A 17,596-nucleotide genomic window follows, 5' to 3' on the forward strand; every position below is an offset into this window, starting at 1 on the left:
TGGGAGATGCTGAACTAGGAGTGTCTAGTTTCAATTCACAATCATATTAAATTCCACTACACATATGGAAGAGACACAGTTAATGGAAGGTACCGTTTGTAGAAACAGGAGTCCTGCAAACTTAAGGGATACTTCACATAAGCATTTAACGCTGTTGCCCTAATTATTCAACTTGTCTCTGTTTTAAAAACTTCATACTCACATGAATTGCCAGGATAGGGTTGCAGAAAGGGTATTATTAACACAAGGGACCTGCTTGTGGTGAAATCTTGGTTCCTTTTTAACCCTAATACAATACAGATTCCAGATTCCTTTTTGATTTTGTAGCCTGTGCTCACGGGTACTCAAACTATAAGCGACAACAGTTTGTAAAACTTCACATAAACACAAAGTGCACGTAAAAACCGCTGAAGTGTGAATGACAGTATGTGACTTAGTATGAAGGTACCATCCGTATTTCTGCTCGAGAATATACCTCTGTTATGTAAAATATCTTAAGAGGAAGCTCAGAGAAGGGCACATGAGAAATCTATGTATTACTGCAACTTCTTTTATTTCATTTTACTACTTTTTTTTTTTTGCTTGTTTGTACAACACACAATATTCATCTATAAATTACAAATTCTTAGGTTTCCTAAGACAAATATGGCATCAAAACTACAACACAATTTCCAATGTTATATTACCTCTAAAGAGAATCTTCAAGCTGTATGTCTCAAACTGAAAGATTTCTCCTTAGTAGAAATTCTGACATAACCTAGTTTGTATTTTTGCTAAAAACAAATGACAAAATCAAAAAATCTGCAAGGTTTTATACCCACATTTGCTAGGGGACATTCAAAGGAATGTTACCTAACAAGACTGTCCTTTATGTGTTGCAGTCTACTTCGGGGTAAAATAAGGCCAGTTTGTGGACGCAAGTTATTCAACATTCAGGACATCGACATTGCTTCCTCTACGTGAGTTCTCTGAAGTGTAGTGACTGCTTAACCACAGCTCAACATTCCTAAGACCCACTGCAATCCTAAGGTTTTTCTGGTGTGTGTGTTCTCTGATGTACAATGAGGTTTGACTTCTGAGAGAAGGGCTTTCCACATGTGTTACATTCATAGGGCTTCTCGCCTGTGTGTGACCTCTGATGGTTAACAAGGTTTGATTTACGGTAAAAAATTTTCCCACATTCATTACACTGACAAGATTTCTCCCCTGTGTGAGCCCTATAATGCACTGTGAGGGATGATTTGTGACTGAAGGATTTCCCACAGTCATTACATGCGTAAGGTTTCTCTCCTGTGTGTTTTCTCTGATGTAAAATAAGTCCTGACTTCACACAAAAAAATTTCCCACAGTCACTACATTTATAGGGCTTTTCTTCTCTATGAGTTCTCTGGTGCACAACTAGAGCTGACTTATCACAGAAAGACCTTCCACATTCATTACATTCATAGGGTTTTTCCCCTGTGTGTTTTCTGTGATGTAAAGTAAGTCCTGACTTCACACAGAAAGACTTCCCACATTCATTACATTTATAGGGCTTTTCTGCTCTATGAGTTCTCTGGTGCACAATTAGAGCTGATTTGTGACAGAAAGCCTTTCCACATTCATTACACTCATAGGGTTTCTCTCCTATGTGGATTCTCTGGTGCTGAGTGAGCTGAGACTTCTGGCAGAACGTTTTCCCACATACATTACATTCGTAGGGTTTCTCCCCTGTGTGTATCCTAATATGTTTATGTAGGGACGATTTACTATAGAAGATTTTTCCACATTCATGACACTCGAAGGGTTTCTCCCCTGTATGTGTCCTGTAATGTTGAGAGAGGGTAGATTTACGGCTGAAGAATTTCCCGCATTCGGGACACACAAAGGGTTTCTCCCCTATGTGAATTCTCTGCTGCACCATGTGGTCAGACTTCAAACACGTTTTCCCACATTCGCAACATTCATAAGGTTTCAACCCTGTATGAATTATCTGATGCCTGGTGAGAACTGACTTGTGGTAGAAAGTTTTCCCGCATGCATTACATTTGTAGGGCTTATCCCCTACGTGGGTTCTCTGATGTTGTATAAGATGTGACTTCCGACAGAAAGATTTCCCACAGTCAGGACATTCAAATGGTTTCTCCCCTGTATGAGTTCTCTGATGCAGGATAAGGTGTGAATTGATCCAAAAGGATTTCCCACATTCATAGCATTCATAGGGTTTCGGCCCTATGTGTGTCCTTTGGTGTTTGGTGAGGTCTGTCTTCTGGTAAAAAGTTTTCCCACACGCGCTACACTGATAGGGTTTCTCCCCTGTATGTATTCTCTGGTGTATCGTGAGGGCTGACTTGTGGCTGAAGGCTTTACCACATTCGTTGCACACATAGGGCTTCTCCCCCGTGTGTGATCTCTGATGTTTCGTGAGGTCTGACTTCTCCCAGAAAGTTTTTCCACATTCATCACACTGAAAGCGTTTCTCTCCCGTGTGTATCCTCTGATGTCGAGTGAGGTGGGACTTATGCCAAAACGCTTTCCCACATTCATTGCATTCAAAGTGTTTCTCTCCTGTATGAGTTTTCTGAAGTCGTGGAAGGCACAAATCCCCCCGGAAACGATCCCCACTCTCACTACACTCCGAGGGTTTCATACGTGCCCCATGAGGTTTCAAAAGGGTAGACTTCACACAGAACGATTTCCCACAACCACGCAGTCCACAGTGATTCTCTTCGGAGGCATTCATGTGACGTAACAGGAAAGAGGAGTCAGGAAAGAAGGTTCTCCCATATTCAATACATTCAGAGTGATTCTCTTCAGTGATCGCTCTCTTGTACGTACTCAATGTTGCCTTTTCGGGGAAGGTTTCTTGATACATGTAATATTCAAAATTTTGCTCTGCACTTTGAATCTTCTCACGATCAACAGAGTCCTCATCCTGACTGAAAGTTTCCCCATGTTTAAAAAATTCACTTTTCTCGCTAGTAGGAGTTTTCTCGTGTTTAATACTGAGTAGCAATTTTCCATAGGCACTAAATTCACCAGTCTTTTCTCCCAAACATCTTTTCTTATTGATACACAATTCAGAAATACAGCTGAAACTCACTCCATATGAATCACACTGACAGAGGCTTTCTCTGGAAGGAAACGAATTTGTGTCCAGGTTAAATGGTTTTCCTATTACAATATCACGTTCCTTGGTCAGCGTTTTCTTACTGATGGATGCAACTTCCCTCACAGGTTTATGCTGGTTTTCTCGGCTCCTTCCTTTCTTGTGATCAGTTTCCCAGACTTCTAAAGATAAGAAAAATTAACCGTACACATAAATACTAACTCATTTCTTCTGGAATGCAACATATATACAAATGCCCTATGTTTTAGTGGATTTTGATTTCTTGTCTAGTCTCCAAGGAAGAAAATAACTATAAGTACTTATTTTTTCGATTTCTTCTGTTAGACATGAAAATACGAAAATGGAAACAAGAAACAAAAGGCCTGGCATGGTGGAAGAAAGGAGAGGAAACTACTACAACCATACATCTGCATTCCGACGTCTGAGGAGTAACGGCAGCTACTAAATTCGGAACATCTCCATCTATCCTCCAAATACCTCTAAGGATCAACATAAGGAGAGCAAATAAAATGACCAATCAACAACCCGTGACTTCAGCATAACTGGGAAATACAAAAACTACTGACTTCAAACCACCACTGAGGAAATAAACATTTAATACAGAAGAAACTGATATAGAGTCCACATCTATATAAAGAGTCAGTTTGAGTCTGTAGCAACGACACGTAGAGGAAGAGACAGAGAACTCAGAGATAATTAAAGTTCTTTTTCTTTAATATTTATTTTTGAGAGAGAGAGAAACAGTGCATGAGCGAGGAAGTGGCAGAGAGAGGGGTACAGAGAACCCAAAGCAGGCTCCAGGCTCTGAGCTTGTAGTACAGAGCACGACATGAGGCTGAAACTCAGGAACTGTAAGATCCTGACCTGAGCTGAAGCCAGACGCTCAACGGACTGAACCACCCAGGCGCCCCTAGAACGTATAGATAATTAAATGCAAATAAAATCACTGCCTGAAAGGGGAAGTCCCACAGTGAGAGGGGAAAACATGGAGTGACATCTTCGTTCTGACAGATGACAGCTCAGACCACCGAGAACTCCAACACAAGGGACTTGGAGTATTAATGGGAACTACGGAGGCAAGGGCTGATCGGGTAAGGAATTCAATTGTCAAAAGGCCAGAGTGATCTTAGAATATGACTCAAATTGTAAGAACCTGGTTATGAGCTCAACTGTCCCCCTACCAAATTCGTATGTTGAAGCCGTGAGGTTTAATTACATTATCAGGGTGTAGCACTCATGACAGGAAAGACATCCATATCAGAAGCCGAAGAGACACCAGCCCTTTCCTGCTCTCCGTTTGCAGAAAAAAAGCCATGTGAGGAGAGGGCCACAAGGTGCTGTCTGCAAGCTGAAGACAGAGGGCTCACCAGAAGGCACCCGAGGGCACCCTGAGGATACCTTCATCTTGGCCATACAGCCTCCAGATGTGTGAAAAAATAAATTTGTTACTTAGGCCACCCACTCTGTGGTGTTTTTGGTAAAATGGTCCAGGCAGATTTAACAGAAAATACAAAAAGAAAAGAGACTTGAATGAAATTTTAATAAACAGCATGAAAAAAGACATGACAATAGAGCAAAAAAAAAAAAGAATGACAATAAAACCAAAGAAAGAAACCTGGATCACAGAGAAAGTTCTGGATAAAGCAGGTGATCCACAAAATAATAAAATACATGTTTTTAATTAAAATTATATGTGTGACTGTAGTCTCTAAAGAGAAAAAAAGAAAACAATGGAATAAATACAGTATTAAAAACCATTATCTAAGAAAATTGCCCAGAAATAAAAAGAGATCTTACCCACATATTTTAAGGACCACCATGAACTTTCCTTTTCTGTCAGGAAAGCTGACCTGAAACAGTCCTTCCTAAGACATGCTTTAAGGAAACTGTAAACCTTAAAAGTGAAGAAGTCTCCTCTGGACAGAAAGATCAAGTCTCAATAAGCAAACAAACATGTAGATTGGGCAAGAGACTCTGTCACCAATAAACAAAGTGAGGTCAGTGCAGCAACCTTTTCAACAAATAACCAAGTAGAAATCAAGGGTTGTATACCCAGCCACGTGATCCTTTAAAAGTATCCAGGCTCTGGGAAGAGGTCGATCATATTAGAGATTCAAGAAATCAGGTAATAATGTAATCACGGAACCTTCTAGAAGAGGACAAACTTCAAGCAACCGAGATATGATAGGAAACACTGGCAGAAAAGCTGAGCAGTGTAGGACTAAGACCAAAAGAAAGTTGAGAATAAGAATATAAGAGTAATATATATAAATGCTATATATTCCAGTGAAGCAGAAATAATGCAACTATAAAAGCCTATAGGAAACAGGAAAAAGGAGAAGAAATAACAGTAAGCTAAGTGAGAGCCATGGAATAGTCTAAAGGTCACTAAACACTCTAACGGTCACTAAAAGCTGAAAACCAAATGGAAGGTTAAATAAGGAAATGAGCAACTAAAGCCAGTATAAAAGACGTTACTGTAAAAGTAACCACTAGAACAAAAACATCTAAAGTTTCTAATGGACTCCTTCAAAATGAACAAAAAGACGAAACAGAATGGTTCAGGGAATATGATACTCATGAAATGTTAACAAAATGACAGATATGAAACCAGACAGGAATCCTGGTAGTAAATGTGAATGGGCTTAACTCACCACTTAATAAAATGACTTCAAATGGGTTACAAATATCAAATCTCTGCTGCAAAGGGGAAACACACTGACAGAAAAATGACTCAAAAAGCTAAAAACAAAGGAATGGTCAATATTATTCCAGGCAAAGGGAAACAGTAAGGAAACAGATAGAATCTAGTTAGCAGGATGGACAAAAAACCCAAAAAACCAAAACCAAAAACAAAACACTTTACAAGGCTGACATCCACACTTTGAATGTACAAATAACAGTGAGGAGTATCGAAAGACCAAACAACCTTCATGAAGAACTCAGAGAAGCAAGGAAAAAAATAAAACACACTGATAAAAAGAGTATCTCAAGAGCGACCAGAAAGCACAATGTCGGGGTGTAGAAGATGCAACGACATCAGGAAGACTTGTATTATGACCCATATGTAATTTTCTAATATTAAAACTTATAATACAAAATATACTTATATCTCAAGGGTGCACAAAACATTAAAAAAAAAAAACCTGATAAAGGTAACATGCTCAGGGAACAATGCACTAAAACTAGAACTTATGCAGGAATGGGGCGCCTGGTGGCTCAGTCGATTAAGCGTCTGACTTTGGCTCAGGTCATGATCTCACAGTTCGTGGGTTGGAGCTCCGCGTCGGGCTTTGTGCTGACAGCTCAGAGCCTGGAGGCTGCCTCGGATTCTATGTCTCCCTTTCTCTCTGCCCCTCCCCAGCTCATGCTCTGCCCTTTTCTCTCTCTTAAAAATAAATGAACATTAAATATTTTTAAAAAAAGAAGTTGTTATTGGGGAAGAACAAGCTTCTTCCATCAGGACTTCAAAAGCAAACAATCCTCTAGTAAACTGCTCTTTGGTGAAAAAGGAAACAAACCAAAGCCAAAGTTCTAAACCAAAAAAACTAGTGAAAATATTACTTACGAGTCTATGTGGGACACATATACGGATCAGAGATTTCACAGCATTAAATGTTTTGCATCGGTGAAAAAGAATGAAAAACAAGTGAATCCTTAACTCAAAAAGTAAAAGACTAGAAAAAGGCAACAGTAATATAAAAGAAAGAAGTAGCACAAAGAGGGAAGCAATAAAGGCAGAAACACATGAATACAAGAATAAATTTAAAATAATATGGATAAGGGGACCTGAGTGGCTCAGTCAGCTTAGGATCTAACTACTGATTTTGGCTCAGGTCATGATCTCACAGTACATGAGTTCGAGCCTTCTGTGTTTAAGGTCCAGTAGTTTTAGTAAAGCATATCTTAGAGTGAACCATTCCAGGTCAGTTTTCCCAGGTTCCTGATGGTCCCTCTGAATATGTGCATCAGGTCTTTTTTCACCTTTGGACAATTTACTTAGATTAGAAGTTAATGAAACAGGGGTGCCTGGGTGGCTCAGTTGGTTAGGCATCCGACTTCGGCTCAGGTCACGATCTCACGGTTGGTGAGTTCGAGCCCCATGTCAGGCTCTGTGCTGACAGCTCAGAGCCTGGAGCCTGCTTCAGATTCTGTGTGTGCGTGTCTCTCTCTCTGCCCATCCCCTGATCGTGCTCTCTCTCAAAACTCAGAAATAAATAAACATTAAAAAAAAACAAGTTAATGAACAAAAAACAGAAAAACAGTAGAGTAAGTAGAGTAAGTGGTAAGTCAAAAAGCTGGTTCTTTGGGGGTCACCTGGCGGGCTCAGGTGGTGGAGTGTGCAGCTCTGGAGCTCGGGGTTGGGAGTCTGAGCCCCACTTGAGTGTAGAGATAAATAAAGTCTGAAAAAAAAAGCTGGTTCTTTGCAAAGAAACAAAGGAGGCAAATCATAGGCTAACCTCTTCAACAAAAACAAGGGAATGAAATCTCAAGTGTGCAAACTGAGAAAAAAATTAAGGAAGAAACTACCATTGAAACATGGTACGAAAAAATCCTAAAGGCTATTTTTGTTCAACTTGATACAAATACATCTGCAAGAAATGTAGCAACTAATTTACTAACAAAATACCACTTACCAAATTTATCTTGGAAGAAACAAAATGTAAAGAGAATAATTTCCACATAAGAAACAAAATATCGAGTTTGCCTGAGCCATAAAACACGCACTTGCATCCTTTCCACCTAGATTCACAAATTGTTAAATTTTTGCCACATTTGCTTTATATAAAGGCTTTCTGACCATGAACTATTTGGTTTAAGTGCAGACATCATGACCTGTTATTTCAAACATGTCAGCATGTATTTCCTAAGAATGAAGACATGATCACACTCAGGAAAACCCTCCAATGATACATCACCCATCATATAATCCATTCAAGAGGAGCAACAGCTTGCAAATATCTATGTGCTTCTGGGCTACACAAAACTCCTCCCTTCACTACAAAATCCTCCATAATCAGAGGTATAGCTATCATAAAAATGAGTTTCATCAAAATTATCTCTTTAAAAATTTTCCACATAGGTTCTGAAATTTGTTAACGTATCCCTAGGTATGCCTGTACTGTCTTTCTCCATTTTCAGTGTTAGGAAAATGCTGGCCTACGAATGAATTAGTATACCTTTTTTCCTGGATTTTCTTGAAGAGTTTAGTAAAACTTGTGTTATTCCACATGTGGCAGAACTCACTAATGAAGCCCCTGGGTCTTCTTTGCGGAATAGCTATCTATTTCTTCTGAAGTGAGCTTAAGTAGTTGTTTTTTTGAAGGAAACTGTCCATTTCATCTAAACGTTGAATTCATAAAGTTAGAGGCATAATATTTCCTTATTTGACTTGTAGTATCTGTAGAATATTTGGTGATATTGCCACTCCTATTCTTGACATTAATAATTTGTCTCAGGGCACCTAGGGGGCTCAGTTGGTTAAGCGTCTGACCTCAGCTCAGATCATGATCTGGCAGTTTGTGAGTGAGAGCCCAGCGTCGGGCTCTGTGCCAACAACTCAGAGCCTGGAGCCTGCTTCGGATTCTGCGTCTCCCTCTCTCTTTGCAACTCCCCTGCTTGCACTAAATGAACATTAAAAAAAATAATAGTAATCTGTCAATTTTACTGACCTTAAAAGAACCAGCTTTTGGTTTCACTAATTTTCTCATTTATTCCTCTGATTTGAATTACATCACTTTTTATCTTTATTACTTCCTTTCTTCTGCTTACTATGGATTTAATTTGTTCCTTTTTTTTCCAGATTCTTAAACAGGAAGCAGCTGAAGCCATTAATTTGTGATGGTCACCTTATCCGACACAAATTTCATAGAGGTGTGTTAGATATATGTGTGTGTACACACACATGAAATTTATACATCATATATTAAATATGTTGTATATAATACATACTCCATATAAAAGAAATTTCACATATGTATTTGTGCTAGAGATATATACATACACACAAAAATGTACTTGTGTTGGCCATTAGTTTGTGATAGTCCATCTTATCTGACACAAATTTAATACGTGTGTGTTAGATGTGTGTACACACATATATACAAAATTCAATGTATGAAATATATACATATCTTAAATATACTTTATAATACGTATTTCAAAAAAAGAAATTTCACATATGTATTTGTATTAGAGATACATACATACACACAAAAATATACTTGTGTTAAGTAAGAAAGTTTTCAATTACTACAGCTGTGTCCACCTTTAAAAACTAGGAAAGAGAAAACAAAACCCAAAAGTAAGAGAAGAGGAGCACTTGGGTGGCTCAGCCGGTTAAACACCTGACTCTTGATCTCAATCTCAGCTCAGGTCTTGATCTCAGAACATAAAGTAGTAATTCAACAATGTATTGTTGGAATTTAAACATATACAGATCTACTATGTATACAAGTAATATCACAAAAATAGAGTAGAAGAAATAGAACTATATATGAATACATTTCTTTATTTCACTGTAGATGAGGGGGTATAAATCTGAAGTGGAGTCTGTTAGGGTGCATTTCTTAGGGAAATTTTAATAACAACCATTACGAAAATAACTAAGTGAAAAGGTCATTGAAGAATTTAAATACTGTGCTAAAACACATTCACTTAATGAAAAACAAGGTACTTGTTTGAACTATGGGTCCAAAAAGGCATAAGGCAGATAAACATAAAACGCAAAATGGCAAGAGTAAATCCAGTCATACCAATAACAGAAAACTGGGAATGGATTTAGAAATCCAATCAAAAAGCAGTAATTGTCAGGTCCCAAACACAAGCTGTCTACATGAGACACACTTAGATTCCTATTAATGAATGAATTAATATTAATGAATATTAATGAATTAATGAACTCATATTAATGAATGAATTAATGAACTATATTAATATCTGACAAAATATACTTTAACACAAAATACGTTATTAGAGATAAAGTGGGACATTATATAATGAAAACAGTCCATCAGTAAAGGAGACGTAAATCCACATAATTCTACGTTGCTGACGATGAGACTAGAGCAAATACTGATAAAATTCAAAGGAAAAATACACACAACAATAATTAAAGACTTTAAAATTCCACATTAAGTAATGGATAAAAAAACTGCTAGAATACAAATAGGAGGAAAAAAAGATAAAAATAACACTATCAGGTAACCAGACTAACAAATATATATAAGACACTCCACGCAAAAAGAGAGGATTACACATTCTTCAGAAGTACATACGAAAGGTTCCCCAGAATACATTTTAAAAGGTTCTCCCACCAAAATGGAAGGAAATTATACATCAATCATATAAAGGAATTTTGAAAACTCACAAAGAGGACATTAAACAATGCATCTCTGAATAAAATAGAGGGGAAAAATATCCAGGAAATTTAAGAAAACACTTTGAGTAAAAATGAAGACCAAATATACAAAAACTTGAGACACACACAAAACAGTAATACAGTACTTAGAAGTCAATTTATCCTGCAAAAACCACATTAAAAAAGACAATCCCAAATCAATAATCTGCCTTATACAACTGATAACAATGGGGAAAAAAAAGTAATATAAATCCAAAGCAAGCAGGGATGGGAAATGAGAGAAGAGTAAAAATTAATAAACCAGAAAAGAAAGGCGATAGATGACTCTTTTAAAATATCAATAAACATGACTAAACTATAGGCTGACATGGAAATAAGAGACATAACAGTCAAACTACTGAAGTTATGGGGCGCCTGGGTGGGTGGCTTAGTCAGTTGAGCATTCAACTCTTGATTTCGGCTCAGATCATGATCTCATGATTTGCATGATTGAGCCCCGCATTGGGCTCTGTGCTGGCAGCGTGGAGCCTGCTTGAGATTCTCTCTCTCCCTCTTGCTCTCTGCCCCTCCCCTGCTCACTCTCATGTGCACACTCTCAAAAATAAATAAACGTATCTGAAAGAACTAAATTACTGAAGTTGTGGAATAAAGGCAGTATACACGCTAGGGATAGAATGTACTCACATTACAAACCTGGAATGTTTTCTACGCTACAAAAACAATTGTAAGTGAATGTTTTGAATTGTATGTCAACTAATTTGATAACTTGGCTGAAATACAAAAATCCCTAGAATCGGAAAAAATATAACAACTCAAGAAGAAATAAGCTATCTGAAAAAAAGCGTAAGAAGTAAACACACTGCAGTCATTTGAAAACTGCCCATAAAGGAAGCCCAGGTCCAGATGGTTTCCCTGGTGAATTTTTAAACTCGTTTAAATAAATATTAATTATTCAAACACTCCTGCAAACAATAGAAAAGAACACCTCCCACCTAATTATATGAGCCTTATATTACATCGGCACTAAACTCAGACATGATGAGAGAAGACGACTACAGTTCAATGTCTAAAACAACTAAGAGCAACATCTTTGGAATACAGACCCACAGATACTCTGCACAATACTAGCAAATGTTATCGAATAACACATTACGAGGATTGCACACAAAGACCCTGTGAGATTTATCCTACTAACGCAAGGCGGGTTTATCATCCGACGATGGTAAGTGAGCACCAACAGTGCACTCTCCCTCTGATTCACTCGAGCTGGAGGGTATCTTCTCTCCGCGTTCTCCCTCTGCCTCACTCCAGCTCGCCAGGGTCTTCTGGAAAGCAGTGTGTATACTCCTCCACCATACTTGGGCGCCTACTACTAGTGAACACTTTTAGGTTCCCCAGCTCTGGTGGCCAGCATCACTTCTGCTTCCGGTCTCACAGGACTGTACACATTTGCATACTTTAAGAGATACCGTCTGAAGATCTCCCTTCCAATCAGCCTGAATCTAGATGCCGAGTGAGATCCTCCCCTTGGGACAGTGACAGGTCTTGGAACACCCTCAACTACTGAAAGCCACTACAAATAAAAGAGGCTGGTTAGACAACATGAAAATTTGACAGGCAACCAAGAGCTAAGTCAGGGTCGAATGACAAGGTTCATCACCTACACCAGGCCATTCTTCCAATACTAGGAGAGGTGGCTGTTTTATCTAATGAACACAAACCAACACAGACAATCAAGAAAAATACACAAAGAAATGTGTGTTCAAAACGAAAGAACAAGAAAAAACCTAAGAATAAGTCCTTAATGGAATGGACACAAGTGATTTACCTAATAGGAGTTCAAAATAATAGTCATATAGATGCTCATCGAACTCAGGAGAAAACGGACGAACACGGTGAGAACCTCAACAAGAAGAAAGTGCAAGAAAGTACCAAACAGAAAATACAGTAAGACAACTGAAAAATACTAGAGGAATTCAATAGCGGAACAATGAGGCAGAATGAATCAGTAATCTGCAGTCAGACAGTGGAACTCACCCAATGAGAGCAGGGGGGAAAGTGAACACAGCTTAAGAGACATATGAGACAATATACAGCAGACCAACATTTGCATTATAGAAATCACAAAAGGGGATGAAAAAGAAAGGGGCAGAAAATTCACTGAGAGAAATAATAGCCGAAAACTTCCCCAAACTGGGGGGAAAAAAGAAATCCATATCCAGGAAGCCCAGAAATTTCTATTTAAGTTGAATTCAAAAAACCCACACCAAAAACATGAGATGGAGTGCCAAAAACTAAAGACACGGAGTGAATGTTAAAAGTAGCAAAAAATCCACAACTGGTTCCAGAAAAGGGAACTCTCGTAAGATTATCAGATCCTTCAGCAGAAACTTCCAGTCAGAAGGCAGTGGCATGGTATATTCAAAGAATGGGAAAAGAAAAACCTTTACTGGACAACAATACACAGCAAAGCTCTCATTTAGAATCACCAACACCGGAAAAGCCTCACAAGAAATGTTAAAGGGACTTCTTTAAGCTGAAACAAAAGAATACAAATTAGCAACACGAAAACATATTAAAGTATAAATCTCACTGGTAAAAACAAATATATAGTGAAATTCAGAATATCCTAATGTTGTGAAGACAGTGGGTTAATCACTTACAAAAGCAGTATGAAACATAAAAGACCAAAGTACAAAAAATAACCATAATTACTTATAATCATTAGTTAAGACATACAGAAGATTAAAAGATACAAGAATTGACATCAAAACTATAAAACAAGGAGGGGGGGGGGGGATACAAACACATAACTTTAGAATATGTACAATCTTCAGTTGTTGTCAACTTAAAATTGACATTGTCCTAAAATGCCCCATTAGACCAGACGGACTTTACAGACATTTCATCCACAAAGAAAAATTCTCAAGTACACACGAACAATTTTCAAGGATGGACCATATATTAAGACAAAAAAACAAATCCTAGCAAATTTAAGAAGACCCAAACCCAATCAAGCATCTTTCCTGCATGAAACTAGAAATCAACTAGACAGAACAAGAAAGCAGAAGGTAGCATGCTTGCTGATTTCAAACTATACCAAAAAGCTACTGTAATCAAAACAGTATGCTATTGGCATAAATCCAGACACACGGATCCTTGCAAGAGAACAGGGAGCCCAGGAATAAACCCACATCTAAGTCAACTAATCTACGACAAAGGGGCCAAGAATATACAATAGGGAAAGGACAGTCACCACTTCAATAAACGGTGTTAGGAAACACGGACAGCCACATGCAAAAGAGTAAAATTAAACCGCTATCTTGCACCATACACAAACTCTAACTCAAAATGGTTTGAAGACTGGAACACAAAACCTGAAACTATGAAAGTCCTCGAAGAAAACAGGCAGTAGGCTACACATCAATCTCGGCAATAAGTTTTTGTATTTGACCCTAAATACAAAGGCAACAAAAGCAAAAATGAGCACGTGGGACTGCATCAAACTAAAAAGCAAAGCAGACCATCAATAAAATCAAAGACAATCCACTGAATGGGAGAAACTATTTGCAACCATTTATCTGATAAGGGGTTAATGTCCAAAACACAACTAATATTACTCAATAAGAAAAATCAAATTTGATTTAAAATGGGCAGAAGATATGAATAGACATTTTTCCAAAGAAGACATACAGATGGCCAACAGGTACTTGAAGAAAGTACTCTACGACACTCATCATCAGGGAAATGCAAATCAAACCCCAATGAGATAGCACTTCACACCTACCGAAATGACTATTCTCAAAAAGACAAAACATAACAAGTGTTTATAAGGATATGAAGACAAGGAAACCCTTAGGTACTCTTCGTGGGAGGGTGAACTGTGCTGCCACCATAGAACACAACATGGCAGTTCCTCAAAACATTAAAAATAGAACTATTATGTGATCCAGTAATTCCACTTCCGGGTATATATCTGAAGAAAATGAAAACACTAGCCTCAAAAGACATACACATGTTTTTTCACTGTAGCACTATATAAACAAATGAAGAATACATAGTTATAAGTTAAACACATTATGCATACTATATTTTGTATGTTTTACATATGTATGTATTATGTATATATACATATTATAAATATGATATACATGTGGAATATTACGCAGTCATAAAAATTAATGAAATCTTGCCATTTGGGGACACCATGGATGGATCCCGAGGGCATTATGCAAAGTCACAGAAGTCAGACAAAGGAAGACTTATACTGTTTGATCTTGCTTACATGGAATTTGAAAAATGAAAAACACAAACACAGTGATGTTACAGATCCAGGGAACATACTGTCGGTTGACAGAGGTATGGGTTTGGGGGTAGGAGAAATGGATGCGTGAGTGTGTGTGTATATCAAAACGATGTATTGTCAAGACCACACACACACACACACACCTTTATCGACAACTGATGCTGAGGCAATTAGATATCTACATGCAAAACAATTATACTCTTTTCTCACAACATACACAAAAGTGGGTAACAGACCTAAATGTAACAACCATTTACTTAAAGGAAATATAGGAATGAATCTTTCTGTCCTTGGGATAGACACAGCCCTTTTAGATACAACACCAAAACCAATAGTGACAAAAGACAGAACAGATAACCTGTATTTCATGACACAAAAAACTCTTTTGCTGCAGAGTGCACAGATAAAATAGTAAAATGACAACCCAGAAACAGGAGAAAATACTTGCAAACTACATACCTAATTAGGGACTGATATACAGAATATGTAAAGAACGCTTACAACTCACCAATACAAAGACAACTACAACTAAAATATTAATAAGGCAAATGCCTATTGAATATTAAGCTTGTATCTGGCAACCTTCCTATAAATGACTTCTATGTTGTAGGAGTGTGCCACTTTAGGATTCTTAGACAATTGAATCTCTGCAAAAAGAGGAGTTTTATTTCTTCCCTTGTCACCTTTCATATCTGTTTTGTTGCATTACCTAAGATTTCTACTATGATGTCAAATAAGAGTGGTGAAACCGCATGGCCCTGACTTGCTCCTGATCTTAGAGAGAAAGCATCCAGTTTCTCTTTATTATATGTGATGTTAACAGATTTTTTGGTAGATGTTTTTCATCAACTTGAGGAAATTCTCTATTCCTAGTTTGCTGAATTGTAATCATACATGGATTCTGTTAAATGCTTCTTCTGCATCAATTGATAGGATCATACAATTTTTCTTTCTGCAGTTTACTGATGGGATGGATTATGTTCATTGATTTTTGAATGTTGAATGAGCTTGCAGGTTTGGAATAAATCCTAATTCGGCATGGCATATATTTCTTTTCCTACACCGTTGGACTTTATTTGGAGCTCTGCATCTATATTCCTAAGAATTATTTGTAGTTTTTCTTCCAAGAGCGACCATCTGCTTTTGGGATTAAGGAAACAATTCTTTGGCCTTAAAGAAAGAGTGGAAAAGTTCCCTCTAACTACAAATCATCCCTAGGAATTTACAAAAAGGCCACTCGAGGTAATAAATAAATTCAGAAAAGCTGTAAGCCACAATATAACCACCCCCAAATCAGGTGGGTTTCTATGCAACTGCAATCAACAATCTGAAAGGAAATTAATAAAGCAATTTTATGTATAACAGCATCTTTGTCAGCCTATGGTACATTATACTGATTGCTTCTGGAATGCTGAACCACTTTTACATGCTCTGAATATAAACCACTCAGTCACGGTGTAGGATTCTGTTTATACACCACTGTTTTCTACTTGCGAATATTTTGCCAAGGATTATACAGGTAACTACTTGAGAGTATTTCTAAGTGTACCACTTCATACATTTTTTTGGTGGTTGCTCGAGGTATTTGAGTCCATTTCTAGGTAAAAGGCACATATATGATTCATCACATTCTTCTCAGATCAACATTTTACCAACTCAAGGGAAATGTAAAACTTCAATTCCATCCAAATCCCTTTATTATATCTTTTAAATGGAATTATATATTTTCCCCACACATGGAGCATCAAATCATAGGATATTTCTACATTTTGCTTCAACAATCAAATATGATTTCAGAAAATAATGAGAAGGAAACTCCATTATATTTATCCTTATTTTTTCCACTTCCGATGTTCATTCTTTTCTGAAGTTCCAACATTCTTGTGTTATTTCCTTTCTATTCAGAGGAGTTCCTCTAGCCATTTTACAAGTTAAGTTTGCTAGGGACACCTGGCTGGGTCAGTGGGTTGAGCGTCTGACTTTGGCTCAGGTCACGATCTCATGGTCTGTGAGCTTGAGCCCCATGTCGGGCTATGTGCTGACAGCTCAGAGTCTAGAGCCTGTTTTGGGTTCTGTGTCTCCCGTTCTCTCTGCTCCTCCCCTGCTTGTGCTTTTTCTCTGTTTCTCAAAAGTAAATACATGTTACAAAAAATTTTTTTAATAAATAAGTAAAAGGTTTCCCAACATTTTCTCTTAGTTTTCCTTTGTATGATAACTTCAGCTCTCCTTTCATGAATATATGTTCATAAGATACCAGTTTTGTCTGAAAGTTCTCTCCCTTCAGTACTCAGAAAAAAAGGCATCGTTTCCCTCTAGCTTCCATACTTTTGACTGAAACATCCACTATCATTTCCAAAGAAAAGGAGATGTTTCTCTCCGGCTACTTTGAAACATTCTCTTGTTTTTAGAAATGTTAATCATGACATGCCATTGGCGTGGATCCCTTTGCATTTTTCTTACTTGGAGTTCACGCAGATTCTTCAATGAATACTATTAGGTCTTCTGCCGAACTTGGGAAGTTTTCAACCATTATTCTTTAAAATCCTTCAAGTCCCACCCTCTCTTCCCTTTCTGTTACTCTTCTTCCCGACACAGAGAGAATCCACGCTCCTCTCGTTACCTCCATGCCTTCCAATCTGGACTGACCATAATCACCCTAAAGGAAAACGACAAGCGTCCTCTAGCGACATCTGTAGTGCTTATGCTCTTTCCAATATCTTCTCCAGGGGCGAGAAAGATCTTATAAACATAAACCACACATTGTGTATTAACCAAAATATACTAATAAGGATAATATTAAAATCTTTAATAAGATTTATGA

The 17,596-nt window shown here is 37.7% G+C and overlaps 1 protein-coding gene across 1 annotated transcript in view; it reads right to left on the reverse strand.

Moving 5' to 3' along the window:
* Nucleotides 1–532: 532 nt before the first annotated feature.
* Nucleotides 533–17,596, reverse strand: part of LOC132677905 (uncharacterized) — a 34,952-nt gene continuing 17,888 nt past the window's right edge. Inside the window, exon 5 of the mRNA XM_078434145.2 lies at nucleotides 533–3,270. Within this exon, the coding sequence (XP_078290271.2) occupies nucleotides 1,025–3,270 (2,246 nt within the window). The 3' untranslated portion in view covers nucleotides 533–1,024. The remainder of the gene's footprint in view (nucleotides 3,271–17,596) is intronic.

This window comes from Panthera onca, chromosome D2 (genome assembly GCF_046562875.1).
Source record: "Panthera onca isolate mPanOnc1 chromosome D2, mPanOnc1 haplotype 2, whole genome shotgun sequence".
Classification (NCBI taxonomy): Eukaryota; Metazoa; Chordata; class Mammalia; order Carnivora; family Felidae; genus Panthera; species Panthera onca.